At 36.8% G+C, this 15,840-nt stretch overlaps 1 protein-coding gene across 1 annotated transcript in view; it reads left to right on the top strand.

Annotated features, from left to right (window-relative positions):
• Positions 1-15,840, top strand: part of VWA8 (von Willebrand factor A domain containing 8) — a 3,458,065-nt gene that overhangs the window by 1,421,032 nt on the left and 2,021,193 nt on the right. The window contains exon 21 of the mRNA XM_044071701.1: positions 10,034-10,110. Within this exon, the coding sequence (XP_043927636.1) occupies positions 10,034-10,110 (77 nt within the window). The remainder of the gene's footprint in view (positions 1-10,033; positions 10,111-15,840) is intronic.

Here is a 15,840-nt window from a genome sequence, read left to right as displayed (position 1 = left end):
CCTCTTCTCAGAAGGAATCCACTTAAAAAGTATACACAAGTAAATGGAACAATTTTGTTTTGTGGGTGAAGGCTCAGGGACTCACTGCCCCTTTGGAATCCATCTTGGATTTTTCTAGCTGAGTTGTTTAGCTGAAGCTTTAGCTTTTCTAGTATCAAATACATTTAGCTGCCACTTCTTTCACATCAGTAGAGATAGTATGCCCTTGGCTTCTCTCAAGATATCCAGTGCTTTTCTCAAAGGTACTTTTCTACCCCATCCTCCAGTATGGGATCTGGTCCCTCCCTGGGATCTGCCGTTCCTTCTACAGGTTCTTCCTGGTTTCTTTTTTAACCTTCAGCCTCCTCAGATTTAAAGCTGTTGACTTGATAAACTGTTTTTACTGGCAATTACCTCCGCAAGAACAGATTCTGAGTTGCAAGCACTTGTTTCTTCACCCCCCCCCCCCATTGATAAGATGAATATCTTTTACATTGTTTGGATGTGCATAGGCAATTGAGATTCTGTCTGATCATACCATGTCTTTTATGAAGTCTAGTCAGTTGTCTGTCTCCTTTTCAAAATCCAGCCTGGGATCTTCTGTGTCTAAAGTAACTTTATCCAGGTGGCTGTCTGATTTGTATTTTGTTTGTTTATTCATTGCAGGCTAGGGCTCTTTTACACAAGCCTAAAGGTCATTCAACAAGTTCTGTAGCTATCTGTACAGCTTTTCTTTCTAGAGTATCTATGGATGGTGTCTGTGCTGCTTCTACTTGGCTGGGTCACTACACTTTTGTGTTGCATTATCAGATGGGCATTCAGTCTAGATCCAGGGCTTCTTTTGGCTCCACTATGTTGCAGAATATCCTTTCTTAGTTCCTTCTGAGAAGTTTTCATGACCGGGAACTCTGTCCCACAGGTTGAATCCAAACACAGCAGAAGGCAGTGACCTTCCCGCCCTCCTGCCTCCAGCCTTGTTGATGATGTGCCATGTCTTTCCTCCTGTGATGACCAGACATTGGAGGCTGTTCGTTCAACTGTTTTGGAGTCTCACACTTCACCTGTGATGTCTCTTTCCAAGTTGTGGGAGATAACATATTTCAGTTGGATATGTTTTTCCTCATACGGCAATCTCGATTTGGGGAGTTGATGGAGGAGCAGAGAGTTATAGGTAAGGGAGGCAGAACCAAAACAGGCTAAAGGCTTTTGAATTGGCTAGTGTCGGATCCAACTCAGATCCAAAGTCCCACAGGTTGAACTAGATGGACCCAGACAAAAAGGATTCATCATCATTATGGTGAGTACATAACTTTCATTTTCTGCTACTTTCCTCCAGTAGGAAGTAGAGCAGGCTGACTTCCAGTAAAACAGACAGAAGAGCAGTTCCTGTGTACCACTTTCATTAAGTTGTGTGGCATAGACTGCAGCATCCCTTTTCTTGCTCCCTTGTTAAACTACCTCAGCTTCATAAATACAAACCAGCAGGGCTGCAGATTTATGCAGACCACCAATCATGCTGTCATCCAAGGCCACACATTTTCTCCCTTTTTTAATTTCTCCAAGTCTTTTGGGTTTCAATACCATGATGGGAATGGACCCCATTCCTAAGTCAAAGTATGGTTAAAGTTCATGAAATTAGTATTGTTTCAATCTTTGATGTCTGCTAGTAGTGCTCTTTGCAGCACCCACAATGTGCCCAGTAATGACTCCTTCTGCAGTTCGTATGGAGTTACATGTATTGGTAACATATCTAAATATAATTGTAAATTCTTTTTTATAAGACCCATTGCTCCTACTACTGTTGAAACTGTCTGAGTATCTTTCTTCCACAGTACTCTCATTTCTGCCTGCAGATCTTGATATTTTATGACTGTGTCTGTACACAGGACACTGTAGTCACTGGGTATGGCAATTTCAAAGATCAATGCTACTCTTGTCTTCTTTTCTTGGAGCACTATATCCAGTTTTCTAGCATCTATCTTTTGAACTGTTGGTAATGGATGATCCAGTGTGATGTAGACTTCATTTTCTATGATGCTTTGTGACTCATGTTTCCAGTGTTTTTCGGCCACTTCAGTACCATAATGTTTGCACAATCCCCATTGCAACAGTCTCGCCACATTATTATTCCTTTCAGTATACAGTTCTTCTGCCATTAGTGTGTTGCAACCAGCAATGGTGTGCAACTGTTTCCAATTCAGTTTTACAAAACCTACATTTGTCTGTTTCTCCCACATGTTCAATGGACTTTATAAACCAACGTGTATGCAGCCCACTATCTTGGGCCGCCAATATTAACCTTTCATCTCTTGAATTCGACTCTCCTTAACCATTCCTTTGTTTGTTCCTGATCAACGTTTGATTCTTCCAGAAGTTTTCTATACTTGCAACTATATTTATGCTTTTTCCACATTTTTTGCCTTCTCATCTGATCCTTCACCTTATATTCTTTCCTTTGTTTTTTGGCACATTCAGTTGCTGCCTGATTTTAATCTACTTCTGGTTTGATTTCCATTCCTGCTTGATGCTGATAAGCTTCTGCTAGATCAAGCAGAGAAGTCATCTTAGATTTATTCTCCTCATGTTTCAAACTTTCACTACGTTTGGGTCTTGTGAGGTCAGCATGTGTGGAGTCCCACAATTGCAGATCTATACATCTAATCAATTTCAAGGAGGCCAATCCCTCCTTCAGAACATAGAATATATAATCTTGGTATGCACTGATTTTTATAAATGATTTGGTGAGCATGAAGCTTCCTTCTTGTTTTCCTATCTAGTTTATCCAACACATTTTGGGGCCAGTCAGTCACTCCAAAACTGTAAGTTAGGACAGGAAGAGCAAACTGATTTATAGCTTGGATTTTGTTCCTAGATGTCAGTGTTGTTTTCAGGATTAATTTAAGTCTTCTGAAGTATTCCTTACTAAGTTTTATTCGCATTTGTTCATGTTTTATTGTTGATCATTCATCATTTCCCACGTATTTATACACTCCTTCTTACTCAAGTTCTTTTATATCACATTCTTGTCCCAAACTGATGTTTTCCTGGCGTTGCTGTTTTCCTGCTTTAAAAGTTGCTTTTGCACATTTATCAAGACCGAATGACATTCTTATGTCATCAGAAAAAGTCTTGACAACTTGCAGTTGTGTTTTCAGTTCCTCATCTGATGAGCTATACAGTTTCAAATCATCGACAAAGAGAAGGTGAGAAGTCTTTACACTTTGTTGTTTTCTAGGAGCCAGATTATAGTCATGGCCTAAGCTGTTGAGTAAACAGCTTAATGGATTTAGGGAAAGGCAGAATAGCAATGGTGACAGAGAGTCATCCTGGACTATCCCCCTTTGAATTTTTATCCCTGGGATAATAATTTGTCCTTTATCATGGCTTAATTGCAAAGTTGTCTGCCACAGTTTCATGGTCACTGTAATGTAGTCGATCAGTGTGGGGTGTATCTTATACATTTTTAAGCACACTTTTATCCATGAATGAGGAATACTATCAAATGCTTTTTTTGTAGTCATTCCATGCCATACTTAGATTCTTCCCCTTTTTACAGTTCTCCACTATAACTTTATTTAACAACCAATGATCCTTTGTGACATATGACTTTCTTTTATTGCCCTTTTGTTGTACTGCCATAATTGAGTTTTCTTCTAAATGATTATAAACTCTGTCGGTATCAATTCCCATGTATAGTTTATACATCGTCGGAAGGCAAGTTATTGGTCTATAATTTTTAGGGTAGCTTGCAGGTTTACTCTTAAGTAGGACCACTTTTTCCTGTATAGCCCATCTAATACTAGATCTGATACCAGTTCAAGTTCACAATACCTGTAGCTGTGAAGAATTTTAAAACCGTTCTAGTTTCAGAATTAACATCCAGAAGGAAGCATGCATGTTTTGGCTCATACTTTGTTACCTGATTATGCCCAGAGAACCTGGTAGAGCCCTTAAAATATTTGGTTTAGCCTTTAACCAGTCATATATGCTGATTATTAAAAGGCATTCTACATGGAGGTTCTGACCTCATACCCTAACTTATCAAATGTATTCACACATGAACCTGCCTTGTTTACACTCAAACTAAGTGCCTGTTTTTTTAATAAATCAAACTTCTACCTGTCTGAGACCAGCATCATAAAGTTATCTTTTTTTTTACAATTCTTACTACATACCTCACTTACTGAGGTCTGGTGACACAGGTAAATTACATAGTGTTGACAGACTGCATTACTAAAACAATTCATGTATTTCACATTGTGGGTTTAGGATTCAGATGCCCATTGACCTTAAATAGGATAAAATGTGCATCAGAAAATGAATGAACGTTGTTTATGTATCCTTGTTTGTTCTGGAGCATTAATTTCTGACTGTTGCATATGTGTCTTAATTTGTTCATGAGCATGTTATTTTCTTCTGTCCTATATTGATATTGCCTTCTTATAACAAAGTTGGTTGTATCCCCCTTCCCCTCTGTTTTCTTGAGGTTCACATGTTGCACTTAAAATAAGTTTTTTTATTATGTACTATTTGTGGTGGTGTAAGGATGCCAGTACAGTATTTGTTGCCTTCTAATTCTGCAAGCTGATTTACTTTCTCTGTAGTCTTAAATGTTTTTGACTGGGGCTTGGATGAAATGGATCCATTTTAGTTCATTCCAAAACTTATGTATCCAACAATACTTAAGTGTGCACAGAAGCAAACATTAGATAATTAGTAAGTCAGATGAATGGTAAATTAGAAAACAGGCATGTACACAATATCAGATCTTTGTTATAGTTAATTACATTACATAAGAACAATAATAAGTGATCACAGAGACCTTAAGATGTCTAGCTATATACATATTTAAGTAGACACACTTTAAAGTTAGTGCCACTCTTTATGAATGCTTAATAGTGCTTACCCCCCAAATTAAGCAGGGCTTTTCACGATAACCCTGGTTTAAATTTATGTCTACCCATCCTATGTTCAAGACTAGTCTTAAAGGCAAAGTACTATTTTGTTTAATCTGCAGTGATAACCTATATCATAGGCTGGGAATACATTAAGTTGGGAGCCTATTCCTCCAGCAAGTCTTGCATATTTGTTGAATTAAATTTAGGTCCTTGTACTGGTGTTTGTAAAGCAACAGCTTTTGCAAAGAAACAGGAGGTCAAACAGTGGTGGGTCTTTCATGGCTCAAAAAGTGACACCGGTCAACTCAGCACAACTGGTAGGCTATTGAGTATAAGGAGAGTTATTTTAATCAATCAGGATAGAGACCCTTCATTTTTTGGGGTTTAAAATCATTTGGGCCTTTTCATTTGAGCAGTATGCTTAGATATATTGATATGAAAGAGGGATTATTATTTTTGATGATAGGCCTGATAAGGTAAGAAAGATTACAGTGGTTAGATGTCTTCTGTCTTGAAGCTATTATGTTGTCATATCGGTTAAACTAAATATAAACCTACATGTGGATTGACTATTCATTACTGATTTTGAAGTTTAAAATTGTTTTATAATAGCATTAATTTGCTATGATGAGAAGACAAAAGAAAATGAATGTGACTGTATAATCTTATATTTTCAGCAGTCTTATACTTCATGATTATTGCCACTAATATCATAAATAGTAAGAAAAAAGCATACATTCATTGAATAAGGATAGTTAAAAAATAAAATGTACAACTTTTGAATCTTAAATAATAGGACTTCAGCAACAATTGCAAGGATTAAAATTTGCTTATAATAGTTAAATAGATTGTTCTTTATAGAACCCCCTTTTTTTGCAAAATTACACCACATTCATAATGAATTATCTCTTAATACAGTCAGCCATAAGGTAAGGTCTTCCTAAATGGTTATGATGTTTTTTGAAAAATCTTGGGAATGTTATTATCTTTCCTAAAGACCTGGGAAGGACAAATATGAAGTTTCTTGAACAGAATGTGAACAAATCCAAGGCAAGAGACTGCTAACCTCTCCGTCTAATAACAATGGGTAAGAGAATCCCAGAATCAGTTTGAAAAGAACTGCAGAGAATCTAGATGCTATTGATGAGGAAGATCCAGCATAACATAGATTCACAGTAGGAAATTCACATGAGACAAACTTGTGTTTTTCAGATTCAAAGACGAGGAAGGGCCTGTTGAAACAGAGACTTAAAATTTAGCAGGGCATTTAATAACATGCTATATGCAAGACTAGTAAATTAATTAGACATCCTTTTTGTCCTGCTATTAATGTAGGGTGGGCAATTAGTCTAATCATTTTAACACCCTTATGAGTGACACTGCATAAGTTCTATTTTATCAGGTATGTATTTCTGCAGATTAGCCAGAAATCTGCGAACAGTGTATGTTCATTGTTCAAAAAAAGGGGGGGGGGGGAGTGCTAAGTAATGTATCTTGGCAACAACATTCCAGAAGAGTACCCATTTAGTAGGGAAAAAGTTGCAAGTTAAATGGACATGTGTTGATCATATTAAATATTCCTGAAGTCTTTCTGTCTTATGTCCATTGCAGGCCAAAATGTTTTCCATTATGCACAGAATGATTTTGCTCTTTCTGTATAAATTTTCCCATCAGGAGAACTGGGAATAAGCATAAAGAAGCCCCAGGGGCCAAGAAAGCACCAGACCATCACTGGGTGACTGACCCGGAGGGGGAATAATGGTGTAATAGTTGTTGCAGTTGGTGTTGGACGGGGAGGCAGACAGGTCACAACATGGAGTGCCCTAGCACTGAAAAATGTGAGCTGCCACTGTCAGACTTGGGGATTTTGCTCTTTTTGTTTTCTTAAATACTGTATTTTCAAAGGGGTTCCTCTGAAATAGGTTCTGATGTGTGAAACTATTTATCTTCTGAAGTGAGAAATATTTCAGATAGAAAGTGCTTTAAAAAGGCTGTATAGCCACCTGAAATCCCAGGTTACTAGCAAAGGTTTAGTGATGCAGGATATTTTCTTCCTCTACTTCTAGCGTATGTAGTTTAATAGATATTGTCTCTCATTTAATCACTTTTACCTTGTTCTGACTTTAGTTTAGTATTGTATCACTGTCCCCTTTTACTGTTGTTTGTTGGCCTTAGAATTAACACATTATCTCTGTCTCAATTTAATTTACTGCATGTGAAACATTGATTCTGGTTGGATGTTTTATTTTTGAATGTTGCTGGACCTTTCTGTAATGTTTTATCCTTATAGTCTGTCAGGCTATTGCTATTACTCTTGTCTTTATAGTATCATCGGTGTTAGTTTTCATGCTACAAAGATTATGATATTTAATTTCTTACTGTGTTCAATGAGTATTATTTATATTCTGTAAAAATATGCCACTCCTTTTGTCGTTAGTCATTCATTATCCTTTGGGTTATGGTCTGTTTAAGAGTGGTGGACGTATAGCTTACTTACATAGCAATAAATAGCCTGCCATATTGTTAGGCTGGCCTATTACTTATTGCTCAACAAAAAGAATATACAAGGGCTCAGGGAAATGGAATAATTTTTTCAAAGCTACATTTCAGGGTGGTTGGTATAATAATTTGCTTTGCGGACCAGGTTTAATCAAATAATCAAAGCTAGTTCATTCAAGCTGAGAAAATCAAAAGTGCAGCTTCTTGCAAGAAACAACTTATTGTAATGCTTGGTGACAGAGGGAGTGCAGGGGGAATACCTTCCTGAATAGACTGCGAAAGTCTCTGTCCTACCGTATCATTTGTTTTTTTTCTTTTAACTCTGCGGGGCTTGTGTGACACAAGGAAAATACTGCCAGCCCAGCTAGGTGGAATTTTGTAAATAATTATATGTTATTTGAAAATATTAATATGATTTATATAGAAATGTAACAAAAGGAGATACTGCCAACCCAGCTATCTGGAATTTTGTAAATAGTTACATGTTATTTCTGATTACAGCATGATGCAATTGTTTGTGTTACTAAATGTATTAGAACTATATGTTATGTGTATATTAAACTAGTGGTACAGAAGTGTGTTGAACAGGGTTTGTACAGTAGTGAGCTTCAAGTATGTGCCCACAGTGTACCCTACTGGAAAAGAACAGTAATGTATATAAACTATATACCTGTGCAACTGTATGTTTTAATAGTAGAAACTGGAACATACAGAGTTAACTTGCAAAACTTCAAGAAAATAAGTTGAAATTAAATTGTTTTACAATTGTGATATAAAAGTTAGTTTCAATTCATCAAGGAGATAAGATGTCTAGAACTGAGGTGCCTTCTGCATTGTTTTGTAAGTGTTTTATTGTTTGTCTTTTAGCAACTGCAAACATCTGAAGGCTATGTATTTTTCACAATGTGATGTCAAATGCTACAATGGGGAGTTTAGCTTGGGAACTTAAGTCAGGTGACAAAACGTGATGTCATCCAAGCTAACCTGGCAGTAATATTTGATATTAGTTAAAGAACTCTCTCAGAGAGAGACTGGGCATATTGTATTTTGTCTTGGACCTAGCAAGACTATCCACTCATCATAATCATCTGCACTTGCATTGCTGTAAGTAAGATTTATGGCATAGTACCTCTTTTAGATATAAATATGAATATAGTAAAGATTAGTTTGGATGTTTTCTGTATTTATGTGAGACTGTCCTGCAATGTTGTTTTACAATATTTCCTGTGATTTTGAACTCTGAAGTTACTGTGTTGATTTTCTGAGTATTGTCTTGTTCTTATATTATTTATTATTAAATATATTTAAACCTATCTTTGTGGCTGATATTTGTGAGACATATTTAAGCTCTTAGAGTACTTGCATATGTATTTGGTGACACTGTACAGGCCACTCCTAAATAGCCTTGCAAGTCTTGGTCAGACTGCCATTTATTACACAGTAAGATTGGATGCCCTTTGTAAGGGCCTTATAGTAGCTGATAAGTAGGGGTTGGTGGCAATGGATAATACCTTATAGTCTGGGCAGAAGGGGGCATAACTAGTAAACCTGTGCCAGACTTCCCCAAGTGTGTGTGTGTGTGTGTTTATATATAAACTAAATCCCAAAGTGTGTGTGTGTCAGCTACTTTAAGCACTGGTTGGACAGAGAGAGGGCTGGTGGTTTTGGCTTGGCCCCTCAGCTGAGATCTTAACCTTATAGCTGTGCCAGTGGGGATTCTTATTGGAGATCTGGAGAAAAAGGGAGAAACCAGCCCCAGACTGACTGTGATCTCTGTGTGTTCTTAAGGAAAATTGCACTTTATTGTGTGTGTACTTGTAATCCTCCCATTGTGTACATCTCTCACTGTTCCCAGTGGTGAGGATTGAGGCTCCTTGATTACTGGACCAGTATAGGGGTGTCACAGTCTGATCAAAAGGTGATTTCACATATCACATGTATTGAATTATATGTAGTAAAGAAACTATTATATTATGCAAAATTCTCTTTTTATGTTAACCTTTTTTTGGACAGAAGGATTACTATACGGCATGTGTACTAGTTTAGTAATGTTCTTGTAATTAGACATCATCAGTTGCAGTTTTTAATTTCCAGGAAAGAAACCATGAAGGTTGTAGAGAAAAAAATGGTGCATCCAAAATGTATGTGTTTGGGAGTGGCAGACACTGAATGTGTCACTAGAAATAAAAGAAAATTAATTTAGCTTCTAAGAGTGAAGCATAAACTAAGTTGTTTGAATGTTTTTTCACATAAACAAGAGACAATGGGGTAGCTTATAGAATTTATAGAAAAAAAATAGTTCCAGAGTGTGCTAGAATGCTTTGTGAACAACAAGTTCTTAACCATAAAAGAAGTAGATGCATGTATGTGTGTCCAAGCACATTAAGAGATGTAGAAGTTTTCTGTCAAATTTATCCTCATATGGATTTGGATGAGGATCATAATCTGTACACTTTCAGTTATATTACATTTTCAGATGATGTCAGCAACAGATTAGCCTACTTTTCATTCAAAGGCAACTGGAGTTGATAGTAAATGTTTTATTTACTAAGATTTTATTTTGATCGTAAATGTTTTATTAACTAAGATCATATTTTTATCTATAATTTGTATTTCCTTATCATGGATCAAGTTCTAATCTAGACTGTTTTTAATAGGGAGTGGGGAAGAACAAGATCGTTGATAGGTTTCTACATCTGTTAAACAAACCCAGAGAATACCTTCAGCTTCACAGGTAGGTAATTAAGTTTATGATTTTGACTTAAACATTTTGGATATTAATGTGCTTATTTTCACTTTTAATTAAACATTACAGCTAAGTCCTGTTCAAGAAAGCACAGTGCATTACCACTTTATATTTAGATGGCTTCTACTCAGCTTACATAACTGAAAGTAAATATACACACATATCCATACATATATTTGTATTATATATATGTATGTGTGTGTGTGTGTGCATACATATGTATATATATATATATATATATATATATATATATATATATATATATATTGTGTGTGTATATATATGTATGCATAGGTATAGCTGTAACTATAGACAAACACACACTTGTATATGCAGTGGAGAATTAAATGTACCTTGGTTCCCGGGCAGTACTCAGACCACAGGGCCCCTAAACAGATGTGTTCTTTTAGCGTCACTGTCCGATAGTTTTAAATGTATATATTTGTTTGTTTAAAACTGTGTTTAATCATTTAATAAAGCAAAATTTTGAGTGCATTCTAAGTATGTACTCTGGAATATTATCCCATCAGAAAAGTGAAGCACAATTTACTAACCAATAATAGCAAAACTGCCATTTCAGAAGTTTTCAGCCATAAAATACACTACATCTGCTGTCGTAATCCACCAGTGTCTATACTCCTCCATTACAGGCACTTTGTAGGCAACTAACATGTTTGATTGTGAAGGAAATGGTCACATTAAAGTGTTCTACATTTCTTTACATAAATACACACTAGTCTTGCAATGCTAGACTTAGGACTGGTTAACTTGATTATGACAGCAGTGGCAGCCATTTTCATATGCAGACAGCCTCTGTACCCAGCTGTTATAGCCACATAATTAACTGTTTACTTCTCAGATGTCTGATCATGTTAAAAATAACAATAATGACCACAGTAACATATTTCAGGTTTGTTTTAAACAGACATAATGTTTCCTACTGCCTTCACAGAAGTGCATTCCAAAAACCCTAGTATTCTTATGCCAGGCTTTTAGATAGGCCTGTTTCTCAATTTACTGCTGTATATTAACTTCTTTTTTTCCCTCATAAATATTTGTATTGTTCAATAAATCAATTTTTGTCTGCATGTATGATTATATCTTATGTAGCAGGGCCAGGCTGAAGGAGATTGCAGACTGTAAAATGGTGGCAGGGGAAAGTGTAGTTAGGCAGCATAGGATGGAGGTTTGTAGGATGACATTGGTGATCAAGAAGAGTAGGATGAGTGTGAGGGCAGCACCAAGGATCAAATGGTGGAAAATGAAAAATGGTAATTGTGTGGTGATGTTCAGGGAAGAGTTAAGACAGGCACTGGTTGGCAGTGAACAGTTACCGAATAGCTGGGTAACTACAGCAGAGCTAGTAAGAGAGATGGCTAGAAATGTGCTTGATGTGACATCTGGAAAGAGGAAGGAGGCCAAGGAGACCTGGTGGTGGAATGAAAAAGTACAAGAGAGTATACAGAGAAAGAGGTTGGCGAAGAAGTGGGATTGTCAGAGAGATGAAGAAAGTAGACAAGAGTATAAGGAGATGAGGTGCATGGCAAAGAGAGAGGTGGCAAAGGATAAGAATAAGGCGTATGACGAGTTGTATAAAAGATTAGACACTAAGGAGGGAGAAAAGGACCTGTACCGATTGGCTAGACAGAGGGACCGGGCTAGTAAAGATGTGCAGCAGGTAAGGGTGATAAAGGATAATGAGGGAAACGTACTCAGAAGTGAGGAGAGTGTGTTGAGCAGATGGAAAGAGTACTTTAAGGGGCTGATGAATGAAGAGAATGAGAGGGAGAGAAGGTTGGATGATGTGCAGATAGTGAATCATGAAGTGCAGTGGATTAGCAAGGAGGAAGTAAGGATAGCTATGAAGAGGATGAAGAATGAAAAGGCTGTTGGTCCAGATGACATACCTGTGGAAGCATGGAGGTGTTTAGGTGACATGGCAGTGGAGTTTTTAACTAGATTGTTTATTGAAATCCTGGAAAGTGAGAGGATGCCTGAGGAATGGAGAAAAAGTGTTTTGGTACCGATTTTTAAGAATAAGGGTGATGTGCAGAGCTGTAGTAACTACAGAGGGATTAAATTGATCAGTCACAGCATGAAGTTATGGGAAAGAGTAGTGGAAGCTAGGTTAAGAAGGGAGGTGATGATTAGTGATCAGCAGTATGGTTTCATGCCAGGAAAGAGCAGTACAGATGCGATGTTTGCTTTGAGAGTGTTGATGGAGACGTACAGAGAATGTCAAAAGGAGTTGCATTATGTCTTTGTGGATTTAGAGAAAGCATATGACTGGCTGCCTAGAGTGGAGTTGTGGTATTGTATGAGGAAGTCGGGAGTGTCAGAGAAGTATGTAAGAGTGTACAGGATATGTACGAGGGTAGTGTAACAGCGGTGAGGTCTGCAATGGGAGTGATGGATGTGTTTAAGGTGGAGGTGGGATTACATCAAGGTTCAGCTCTGAGCCCTTTCTTATTTGTAATGGTGATGGACAGGTTGACAGACGAGAACTGACAGGAGTCCCCGTGGACTATGATGTTTGCAGATGACATTGTGATCTGTAGTGAGAGTAGAGAACAGGTGGAGGAGACCCTGGAGAGGTGGGAGATATGGTCTAGAGAGAAGAGGAATGAAGGTCAGCAGGACTAAGACAGAATATATGTGTGTGAATGAGAAGGACAATAGAGGAGTGGTGAGGATGCAGGTAGTAGAGGTGGCGAAGGTGGATGAATTTAAATACTTGGGATCAACAGTTCAGAGTAATGGTGAGTGTGGAAGAGAGGTGAAAAAGAGAGTACAGGCAGGATGGAGTGGGTGGAGAAGTGAGTCAGGAGTGATTTGTGACAGACGAGTACCAGTAAGAGTGAAAGGGAAGATCTACAAGAGGGTAATGAGACCAGCTATGTTATATGGGTTGGAGACAGTGGCATTGACAAAAAGGCAGGAGTCATAGCTTGACGTAGCAGAGTTGAAGATGTTAAGATTTGCACTGAGTGTGATGAGGATGGACAGGATTAGGAATAAGTATATTAGAGGGTCAGCCCAGGTTGGAAGGTTTGGAGACAACGCCAGAGAGGCAATATTATGTTGGTTTGGACATGTGCTGAGGAGGGATTCAGAGTATATTGGGAAAAAGATGCTAAGGATGAAGCTGCCAGGTAACAGGAAAAGAGGAAGGCCTAAGATAAGGTTTATGAATGTGGTGAGAGAGGACATGCAGATGGTTGGTGTGACAGAGCAAGATACAGAGGACAGGAAGAAATGGAAACAGTTGATCTGCTGTGGCGACCCCTGACGGGAGCAGCCGAAAGAAGTTCAGTAAATCAGTTTATACAGCCGTAAAACACAATAGAGACACTTTGTTTTTTAGTAAGTCATCCATAAATACAAGAAATTATATACAGTATGAACAAAACATGTCTATAACCAAGTGATATACTATTAATAATAAAATAAAAGCCAGAAAAGGTATTAATGTGAAAACAAATGCAAAACAATTTCAACTTAAGCAACACGTTAATGGTTTTCAAAAATATAGAGTTGCTTTCTAACAAGATTTAAACCTTTTTGCCATGGTGGTCACTGCAGTGACATAGAAGGATAAAGCCCTGACTGTGGTCCAGCCGACCTGGGTTTGGTTAGTGGATTGGATGACATGTGGAGCTGTAGGAATAGAATGGGCATGCCCATCCTAGGTGGGAGGGTGCTCTTTGAAACATTGCCTAAGGGAGCTGGCTCCAGTTATAATCAATGAGCATTGGAGGTGGGAAAGGAAGTGAGTAGGTAATTAAAAAACTCTTCCCAAAACAGAAGCGCAGATGAGACTAGTCCCCAGGACACCCACAGATTCCTCAACTGCCCCCAGCAAAAATGGACTGGGTATGAGCTGGTTGGAAAGTAGCTGGACTAAACCCAGCATGGACACTGGGTATTGGAGGCAGGGTCAGTAAAAATGAGATCTGAGGGGACCAAAAAAAAAGAAAACATTTGGGTGCAGGTTGTTGATTGTAGAATGTGAAGATGTTCCAGGTGATTTGATAAGGATTTCCTTGTTTATTCCTTCTTTTAATAGTAAAAGAAATTATTTGTATTATGATGCAGAATTACTCCTCCATTCCCCTATAATAGTTTTTCTTGTCACTGCTAATATTGTCCATAATAAATATTTTTGTTTTCTATTCAAGTTGAGGTTAAGGGAAGTATTAAAGCATGAGATTTATTCAGGCATATTCAGTTAGACCACAAGGCTTGCAAAAATAGTTAATGTCCTCCCCCCAACTCTTATTATGTGAAAGTAATCAACTTTGTCAGTTTAGTGACCTCTCCAACATTGAGTACTGTTACTGGTATTTATTTTTACCATCTTATGTAGGGTAAAAAATTACTCTCTGAATAAATTTACATTTTAAAATGTGCCAGTAGTGGATAAGAGAGGTACCTCTAATGAAGGTTAACACTAAACTGTTTTTCCTTTTTGGGATTATTTCATTCATTTCCAAAATTACATATTTTAATTATTATTTCTGTTGTGTCTAAGGCAAATGAACATTTTATGTAAGTCTGACTTTCTTCGTATGCACAGCAAAGCATAAGTGTTCTGTTAACTTTGTAATTTGTTTTATCCTGAAATTGTGGACGTTTGATTCCTTATAAAAATAACCAGTCTTGTTAGTTTAAATAGAATTTCAAAATCAAGGAGGAAACTGATATTAAGACGTCATCTTTGAAACAATTATAGCATTTTAGAATGATTTTTTTCCCTCCCTGTTGGGATAACTTTAGCGTCTCAGAGCTTTTTTTCATACCCTTAGAAGAAAAAAATGTGATTAACAAATTAGAGTAGGACTTTAATTCTATATTTCCCAATATAATATTTTAAAAATCCAAACAAACAGAAAAGAGCAACGAGCAAAAAACAAAATACTGAAGAAAGAAATGAAAAGCTGGCTAGGCAGAGAAAAATGAACAAGCCAAATTTAATAAAAAACTTTATAAATATTAAAAAACAAACAGGATAAGCACTTTCATACACCATGTACTTCTTTGGATCTGAAGAAGTACCTATGTGTATGAAAGTGCATATCCTTTTTGTTTTTTAATATTTTTAAAGTTTTTTTATTAAATTTGGCTTGCTCGTATTTCTCTGCCTAGCCAGGTTTTCATTTCTTTCCTCAATATTTTTAAAATACTTTAGACTATTATTAACATAAAAAGATTGAGTATGTGTTATATTTATGTAGTTGGAATTGACTAACCACATATCATCCCCAGAGATCACAGAAGAAGCATCAGTGAGTTAAATTTTTTTTTGTCAAAAACATTTATATGTAAATGTTTCCAATTAGAACTATAATCAATGTCTAATCATTGCACTATAATTTTAAATAAGGCTGTATAGTACAGATTTCTGAAACAGGAATTTTATTCCTAAATTTTCCCTGATCCTAATATGATGATAGCATGCATTCATTGGTTTTCTAGGGTACAGCAAGAAATATATGTTTTTGTTGTTGAAAGTGTATGTATGAATTTTATTCAGATAAGACCCCCTGACTGAATTATATACGAGGCTTTAATGAGGAAAATCATTTTATTAGATGAAGTCTTTCTTTAAATATTAAAAATAATTTACTGCAGAGCTCAATTTGCCTAGTTGTTATATCTATAATTCTGCCATATTTGCTGTCTCTAACTTTATTACAGGACTTTCTAATTGTTAGTCAT

This window comes from Protopterus annectens, chromosome 5.part0, assembly GCF_019279795.1.
Source record: "Protopterus annectens isolate FY-2018-M chromosome 5.part0, PAN1.0, whole genome shotgun sequence".
Classification (NCBI taxonomy): domain Eukaryota; kingdom Metazoa; phylum Chordata; order Ceratodontiformes; family Protopteridae; genus Protopterus; species Protopterus annectens.
The sequence above is the reverse complement of the archived record's forward strand: the minus strand, read 5'-3'. Positions and strand labels throughout refer to the sequence as shown.